General features: G+C 39.0%; 1 protein-coding gene across 2 annotated transcripts in view; it reads left to right on the top strand.

Annotated features, from left to right (window-relative positions):
* The window catches only part of SPIDR (scaffold protein involved in DNA repair), a 193,696-nt gene that overhangs the window by 127,472 nt on the left and 57,498 nt on the right, over positions 1 to 8,726 (top strand). For both annotated transcript variants that reach the window (XM_064385696.1, XM_064385705.1), the window contains one exon: positions 78 to 328. In XM_064385696.1, the coding sequence (XP_064241766.1) occupies positions 78 to 328 (251 nt within the window). The remainder of the gene's footprint in view (positions 1 to 77; positions 329 to 8,726) is intronic.

Raw genomic sequence — 8,726 nt, forward strand, 5'->3', positions numbered from 1 at the left:
ATGGCATTTTTCGCTCTAGCTCTACATAATTTCAAGGTTCTCTGGAATGTTTCTCTTAATGGGTTTTCCTTCACCAGGTTCCTTGTGCTCCACAAACCCATAACAACGGTGATTCAAATCAGAATCCCTTAGCACTGAGTGCTGTTAATGATTCTCTGCTTGAAATGGTGGAAAGCCAGGGAGCAGTGGGATGGAGAGAAGTGCAGGTACAAGTGGTTATCCAAAGGGTGTACTGTTTGCCTGCAAGAGAAGGGTACAGAAGCCACACTCAAGGAAGCAAGCCTCTTTGTGCAGCACCAGTCACGAATTCCGATCCACCAAACGTTAGGTGAGTAATAAGATGCATGGGAACTTTTTTATTGAGGCTGTGATAGATGAGAAACTAAAGAGGAGTGAGTTCAGAAATGTCATTCTTGGTTGTCAGCTCATGGGGAATAAGCACACTCAGCAAGGAAGGCTGAGTTGATGGGCGTGGTGTGGTTCTTTAATAGGCATAGTGTGACACAGAAGTAGTCCTGCCCAGAGCAGGGAAGGGTCTGTCTATAGTTTATGTCATCAACAGATGACAGGAAGATTGAAAATGAATTAAGGAGAAGTTAATTGAGAACATCATATACTGTTCATTGAGTTTCACAGAATTGTTGTTACATCCCATTTGCCTATTTCAGTCTCTGGTATGTTCTGCTAGTAAGTTATGCTCGTGCAATAGTCTTTTGAAAGAAAAAAGAAATACATAGACACAGAAATTAATTTTCTATAATGAGGATTTTGCACAGATGCTATTAGAGGAACATATAGGTGTATACTTCCATTGTGAAGTCACTGGAAAAAGATCCTGTTGACTTCTGGAAATCTGGAGGCCACAGCAGTTCAGATTCCTCTGCGGTAAAAAGTGTTGTGGTGTCAAAACATAACCAGCAGTGCAGAAACATTACACACAAACCTCATGGAACACACAGCTTTCAACCAGTTGTTTTAGCCTCTTCATGTTTTAGTCTTTGCATCCTAACACTGTTCTGTTTACAGTGGAGGGAATCAAGAATTGAACCTTGCTTTCTTAAATACAAAAGATATGGCAAACAGTTGGGTTTTTTTGACCAATATTGAACCATTGAATATCTTTCCTTCTTCTTTTGTGATTCTCAAAGTTTGAGACCAAAGACTGATTTCAGTCTTTCTCAGCAACCCTGGGTCTGAGATAGCTGTGTCTGTTATTGCATTTTCTTCCTTTGGTTTTGCACTAATTTTTGGTTCATGCTGGTTTAAAATATTGAAAGGTAAGATGTATCAGATTTTTTTTTTTTTCATTCAGGAAGATCATTAAAGTGAGTTATATATAAAGTGAGTTATAGTTGTATTAAGGTTCTGAGTTCAGCCTTTCAGGGCATAAGCAAACATTTCTTCCTGCAGAGTTTGGGACTTGAATGGAGATGTGCAATTGGTTTAACAGGTCCTGTTGAGAGCTCTCCAGATGTAATTTGCAATAGGCTTTGAAAGGTTTCTTCAAAGTTTTGAATAATTTGAGTTCCTCTAAGCCACCCTGCAGGTGGATAGTGGTGTCTTCAATGGTCCTTCTTCTTGAGCTTTTGAAATGCTAGAATCCTCTCAATTCTTGCTACCTTGTAAGCCTCTGGGTAATTTACAGCACTCATTGATCAATAAAATTCCTCCAGAAGGAGCTTAGGAAGATTATTCTTTCCTAAAATACTACCTCGGTCATCCCTCACAGGAAAGTAATTATCAATAGTCTTGTCCCCGACATTTTTAGGAGCTCTTTTACATGTAATAGTTACATTGAACATTATATTTTAAAAAGTTATTGATACATCTTGTTGTCTGGACTCATTGCTTTGTATTTAATTAATTCTTAATAAAATATATATATTTTTTTAAAAAATAAGAGGAGAAGTATTTTATCAGCCCACATCAATATGTGGCTTTGAGGACAGTACTCCTCAGTGTAGATTTTCTTCTAGAGGGCTACCATTGATCAAATGTCAGGGCACCTGACAGCCATTCAACCTGATTTTTTCATTTCCAACTCTTAACCAAAAGTACACTCAACTTGCAGTCTCACCGTTTGAGGTAGTTAACCTGCCTGAGCCCACACCCTTCACAGGAATGGGGTGAAAGAAAACAGAAATCTCAGATTGCACTTCTTATGTCAAACATGAAATAGAAATAAAATAAAAAATGATATCTTGTTGCTTCTGCATACATGCTCTAGCTGGGTATTCTCATGTGCAGTTGTTAAACCGGTCTCTTGAAAGTTCCTCAAATTTCATAGAAGTCTCAGCTCAGAAAACATCTTGTTTGTTATTGTTCACAGCTATCAGACTGTGTTTTGGATCCTGAATCAAAAAAAACCCCGAATTGCAAAGAGGAGAACGACCAGGAGTCTGTTCTTTTACAGACTGAGGAATGAAAAACACCTCTTGCTGCTTTATCAGCTGCTCTTTCCATGGCTGATAAACATCCACATGAGACTTCTCCTCTACCAAAAATGTCTGTGTCTATCACCTGATAGTGAGCAAAAGGGTCCAACGCCCTCTGGCAGTCCTTTGAACCAACTGATGGCTTATTCTTTTGTAACTAAAAAACCTTACTTTTTCCTTTTTAAATTTCTTTCTGTGAAGTAAAACTGCCAGGAAAACAAGGCTTGTATTTTATGAGGCAAGATGAGTTATTCATTGTTTCATAGACAAAAATTTCTAAATAGATATCAAGCTAGATTAATACCTAATTGATTCGTATTTTAAAGAGGCTGTTCTATTGCTTATCTTCTTTTGTAGCACTCCATAATAACCTAGATGCTGTTGTCACAGGGAAGCATAAAAACCACCACAATAAGCTGAAAAGAAGCATGAAATTAAACATGGAGTAAGGGAAGTAATGGATTTGGTTCAAGGCATCCAATTTCTAGTAAGAGAGTAGCAAATTGTGGGAGAAACCTCTATTTTGATTGTAAGGAAATGGATTAATTTAATTGATTAAAACTAACACTTGTGAAACATAGAAACTACAGGGCTGCCTATGTGCATTTAGCATTTATTTTTCATAAATACACATGTGTGGAATACGGGCTTTTACTGATAGACAAAGGGATATGTTTGAAGGGTTGAAGTTGGCTCAGCTGAAGTATTCAAAGCATTTTCCAAGGATGCTGAGAAATCTTTGCAGAGACTGAGGAGTTCTCCGGCTTCTGTTGTGCATAAATTGGATCCACATTCCCTGTATTATTGTTGAAATATTTGCCTTTTTCCCCGTAACTAACTGCTCTTGCAAATGGACTTTTCATGCTGAAGGAGTTTCTTGGGGAAAAAAAAAAAACCTGAAGAAAATATGACTCGCTGAGACTGTCTGCCCATTTCCAGCATTCCTGGCATACTTTTTACTGCCTTTTCCCCTCTGATGGCAGAGAGATACTTTTGTTAATGACACAACACATGTTTGTCTAAAGCCAATTGTTTTGATTCTTTTCTGAAAATGTCCTGGCTTACAAGTATGAGGATCCCAAAGAGACTGCTGTCAACCTGAGGAGCTCACTGGCTCAGAGGTGTCTGACTCACTGAGCCGGCCTTGTACTTTGTGTTCCTGGGATAAAGCAGTGTATAATTTGGATTTTGCTCCTGCCAGTATCTGTTTGTTTTGAGCAGGCCACGTGAGTTTAGTAAAAAATAGAGCTGGTCAGTTTTGTGCCTTAAAGGACAGGGCTGGGTGTGTGGTTGTCAGTGTAACTAAAATAGATGCACTTTTAGGACTATTAAGCAGTTAAACTGGTCAGAGCACTCGGAGGATTTGTGTGAGGAGGCTGGACAGAAAAGGGTGTTGTCGTGAAGGAAGAACTAACCACTGCTGGTAGAAAACAATGTTAGCTATAGCTGTGAATCCACACTTTAATATCTGTGGGTGACTAGACAAATTTTCCATACACTTCTCTCGGCATGTTTCGACCTATTTCCTACCTGAACAAAGCCTGCTATAGCTTTCTATTCTAAGAACAAAAGAAAGACCTTACATTTACTTTAAAAATTAGTGTGATCTGCATCCGTAGTTCTTTCAGTTTTACTCTTTATTTTGTTTTCCATTTGCCAGATCATAGAGCAGTGGAAAGGTCTGCCACCATGCAAGCAGGACCCTTGGGGAGCAAAATATTTAGAAGAGATGAGAATTTGTTTGAGTGGCTGGAAGAAATAGAAGTGAGGAAAATCACATTTCTCTTTCTGAGCAGGCCCAAAGAAACATGATAGTCGGTTGCTGTAATTCATTGTGGTCTAGCAAGTTGTTGCAAGTTTCCAAGTAGTCCGTTCATATGTAATTCTTTGTAAAACAGTTTTATTGGCAAGTGATAATCCTGTAGAACTAATTAATTTCTTAGTTGGATTTCCTCCCCCCCTTTTCTTCATCCAGTGATCTTTGCTGTTTATCTTAACACAAATCTAGTCAATGGGTTAACCTGTCTGGCAACATGCATAACTAAAATGGAGTGTCAGATGCTGCAACTAGCATTCCAAGGAGATGGATTAATACACTGGAAAGTTGTCCCTCTGGTATGGAAAACATACCTTAAGTTTTATAAAGCATATTGAAATCAACAACAACAGCAACAACATAAAAACCTCTGGAGGTATTCTTATTTGAAAAGAGCCCAGATTGGAAAGGACTGTCTTGAAAGATCCATGTTCACAGATGCTAACATCTGTCAGAATGTTTTTTGTGGCTGACTTAAATCTGTTTACAGCATTCCATTTGTTTTTTGTGTTTTTTTCAACAAAACATTTTAAATGGAATGGTCATAAATGCAAGTTTTTAAAAATTACATTATGTTTCTGGGATGTGATTTTTCAAGTGGAAAATAAACAGGAAATAAGTAACTGAAATGCAGTAGAGAGTACTCCATAAACTAAAAGGTTTCTCTATTTTCCTCCTTTTCAAATCCTTCTCCAAAGTGAAGATACTGCTCTTAATATTCTTGCAAAGTAGTCTAATTGCTACTTGACAGACTTATAATAGTTCTCCTAATAGCTGTGGTTCCAGCTCTAGTAACTGGTTTCTGCTTTGAAGTCTCTCTTTTTTTTTTTTTTCCTTTTTTTATTCACAGTAAAGACTCCCTGACACTTGGATTATTCCCTTTTGCCTCCACCCTGCTCTATTTGTAATTCTCAAACTGGACCCACCAAAACAGCGAGTAAGGACAAAAGACTCTTGGAAAAACAGCTTTAGTATCACACTGTCCAACTAATGCTTTAGATTGTCTTATGTAGTTGACACTGTAGATTCCCCAGGCTGTTGTCTGGATAGCCCTGTTTTCCCTGCTGATTCTGCAGACAACTAGATGGAACTTGGGCTACTTCCAGTGCCACCATAGTACAACAATTTGTTAATTTGACATCGCTGTTTATTTTTCAGTGCTAAATATTTACATAACCTTATTCTGTCCAAGGGCAAGGTGAAAGCACTGTTATCTGATATTCTCTGTACAAATGAAAAAAAAGGACCCCTCAATGTACACCAGCGTTTTTTGTCCCTGTGCTGGGAATAGGCAATTAAACAATTTGCTGTTGTTCTAAAATATGTCAGGGCAGTGGTAAAAAATGCTGGTACAGAAAAGAGTCTCAAGAAGACGATAGCCAGCACATACCACAAATATGAGAGGGATTCAGGCTCCCTGGAAAGCAAATGGACAGAAATAGAAACCAACTATTAGATGGCCAATACTGTGTGTGCAGGCTCCTATATGCATCTAGCAAAAAGGAGACACTGGTTGCTTTATTTCCTCCATACTCAAGTGCTTAGACTGATCAATAAAGCACCCATGTGCTCACAGAAGGCAGTCAGACACATCCCAATTATTTTTTTTTTTTGGTCAAGAAGGAGGAGTAACTCTACTAACTGATGTATTCCCCATGATGGAGAAATGGTAGAAATACCTGAGCAGCACAGAGACACAGGTAAGTGCTACAGAAGCATCATTATGTAGAGCTGTGTGTTCCCCACCACTTACCTTGTAACCATACAATTTCACCTCCCACCTCTGACGATCACATGCAGGGCTTTAGGAAGCTTTACTGCCCCTGAAGACCTCATTTCCCACTGCTCTTTGCTTCATGGCTGTATGCACCCAAGTGGTTGTTTTTGAGGGACTGTGTAAATGGTGAGAATGAGAAGAGTAATGTGGTCCCTGCACATTATCCGACAGTAGAGACCAGTCTAGGGAGAAAAAAGCAAACAATTTGAAAACATAATTTGCCATCCCTAGAGTCGCAATCAGAGTATGTGCTGTTGTACATTGAGTGGTTTCAAACAGAAATAGTAATTTTCCAGCACCTGCTATTTGTCAAGAATTATTCTAAGATGGCCTATGTAAAAGGTATGGAATCTTGCCCTTGGCTTTGACCTTCCCCTTGAATTTTTGTATCTCTGAAAGTTAAGTGGTTGATATAACTGAGAGCAGAAATCTTCCATGTGTGTTTTACACCTCTACATTTCACTGACTATACCACTTCCTGGAGGAAGTGTTAAAGTTGTGCTGAAGCTCTCAGAAACCTTTGTAAAAGTCAGATTGTGTCTCCAGAATTTGTTTTCTTTCTACCATCATACCCAAAGGCAAGAACCTTGGGCAGCGATAAATGCTGTAGATGCCTAGGTGGAGGTGAGCTAGTGGTTGGGAGAAAAATTTAAACACCTGAATATTGCATGGAATTTCTTTGCCACTTGGCAAGTAAGCAGTCTTTTTATGCACAGTCTTAAGTATCTGCAGAGGTAGTGCACCTGCAGAAAAACATCAGCTCAGATTTTATGTAATAGCAATTTTCCAAAATGGAAGATTCTTAGATATAACTTTCTATCATCAGCTTTGTAAAAGCTTCTATTGTATAGAACAGATGAATACTCCTTGGAGAGGTGTTACAAACATACTCTTTTGGGGAAAAGTAGGTCTTGAGTCTCAAAGAGTCAGGAATACACAGTTCTGTGCAGATTATGGGTATGCTCTATTAATTAAGACAAACTTTGAAAAGGAAAATATTGCTGAAACATAGGCCTGGGCATCTATATTTTAAGATCTTCTACACTTTCTTTTATACAATGCAAAAGATGAAGGTGCAGCAAACAATACAAATAAAACAAAGCTCCTCATAGAAGACAATTAGTTCTTTCAGTAAGCATTGTGGTTTAAAATTGATATGTAAGTTATAACTGTAACAAGGTTTTCTTATGTTCACATGCCAGTCCTGACTGGTGCCTGCTGGTTTTGTTCCATTTCTCACAGTCAAAGGCAGTCAGCAGCATCACACTGGGTAGGGAACTGCTGTGCTGAAATCTTCCATCTCATTTCAGTTAATGCTTCAACTCCTTCTTTGACTAAAGGGCACTTCACAGGGTTTGGAGAAGAAAATGCTCCTCAGGTGGGAAAAGTGATGAGCAAAGGCCTGGAATGGACTTACTGTGTATTACAGTTCACAGCGTAAGGGTTTCAGTGGGTTGGCAGTTAAGAGAGATTTAGTTATTTTTTAATTTTAGTCCTACATTGAGAAAAAAAAAGGATTATTTAACTCATACATACTGCCTGGTATTTGTTCAAGTTGGTTTTGTAACACGCTGGATTTAGATGCTCGATTGGAGGTGTGTGTTTGACTGCAGTGTGGACAACACGTGTGCCTGAGGCTAGGAGTGAATGCAAAGTGTACTCCAGGGGTGTTTCACATTTGACAGGCTGAGAGGGCTGGGGCTGTGCAGCCTGGAGAAGAGAAAACTCCAGGGAAGAATGCAGAGCAGCCTTCCAGGACATAAAGAGGCCTTGCAGGAAGGCTGAAGAGGGACTTTTACAAGGACATGTAGTGATAGAGCAAGGGAGAATGACCTTTAACTGAAGGAGCGTGGGTTTAGATTAGATATTAGGAAAAAATTCTTTACTGTAAGGGTGCTGAGACACTGAAACAGGTTGCCCAGAAAGACTGTGGATCCAACCTGCTTCTGAACACTTCCTCCCTGGAAGTGTTCAGAAGCAAGCTGGATGGAGCTGTGAATAACCTGGTCTGCTGGAAGCTGTGGATTTCCTCTCTGAGGCAGCAGCTTTCCCCACTATTGAATTCAAATATGATCTAGTCATGACAACTACAGATGTTCTTGTCTTTGTCCTATAACAATGGGATTATGCATTTTCCACTGCCTCTGAACAAATGCCAAAATTTGTAAATTCTGTTTGACATGAGGAAAAATGTCCAAGGAAATTAATTTGATTGGAACAAGTTGTGTCACATCTTCAATATGGAGCTATAAATTAACTGGCTGTATTAACATAATGTAAGTGGGAAGTGGAAGACAATGTTAGCAAAGACACTTGGTGCCTAATCTTTCCAAAAGTGTTTTTAATTTCTTTATTTCTATTTAATTTAATGGTAAGTGGATGTTTCCTTTCCAAGGGAGCTGAAAACTGCCAAAGCTTTCTTGCTGCAGCTTGGGCTGTTTAGTCATACTTGAAAATATCTGGGTTAGGAGCTCATCTATACCTTGGTGCTTCTGTGTATCTGAGTCACCTTTTTTATTTGGACTGCCAGGGTTTATGGGAGAATTGTAGCAATAACATCCTGAGAAAACAGGTATTTGAAGTGGATGCACGAACAGTTGGGAAAATCAGTGTCTCTCAGGCTGTTTCAGCGGTGCAAGTGGGAAGGGACTCTACTAAGGTTGTGGATTTTTAAGAAATCAGTTGGAAATCAGCTTAT

This window comes from Passer domesticus, chromosome 1, assembly GCF_036417665.1.
Source record: "Passer domesticus isolate bPasDom1 chromosome 1, bPasDom1.hap1, whole genome shotgun sequence".
NCBI classification, from domain to species: Eukaryota; Metazoa; Chordata; class Aves; order Passeriformes; family Passeridae; genus Passer; species Passer domesticus.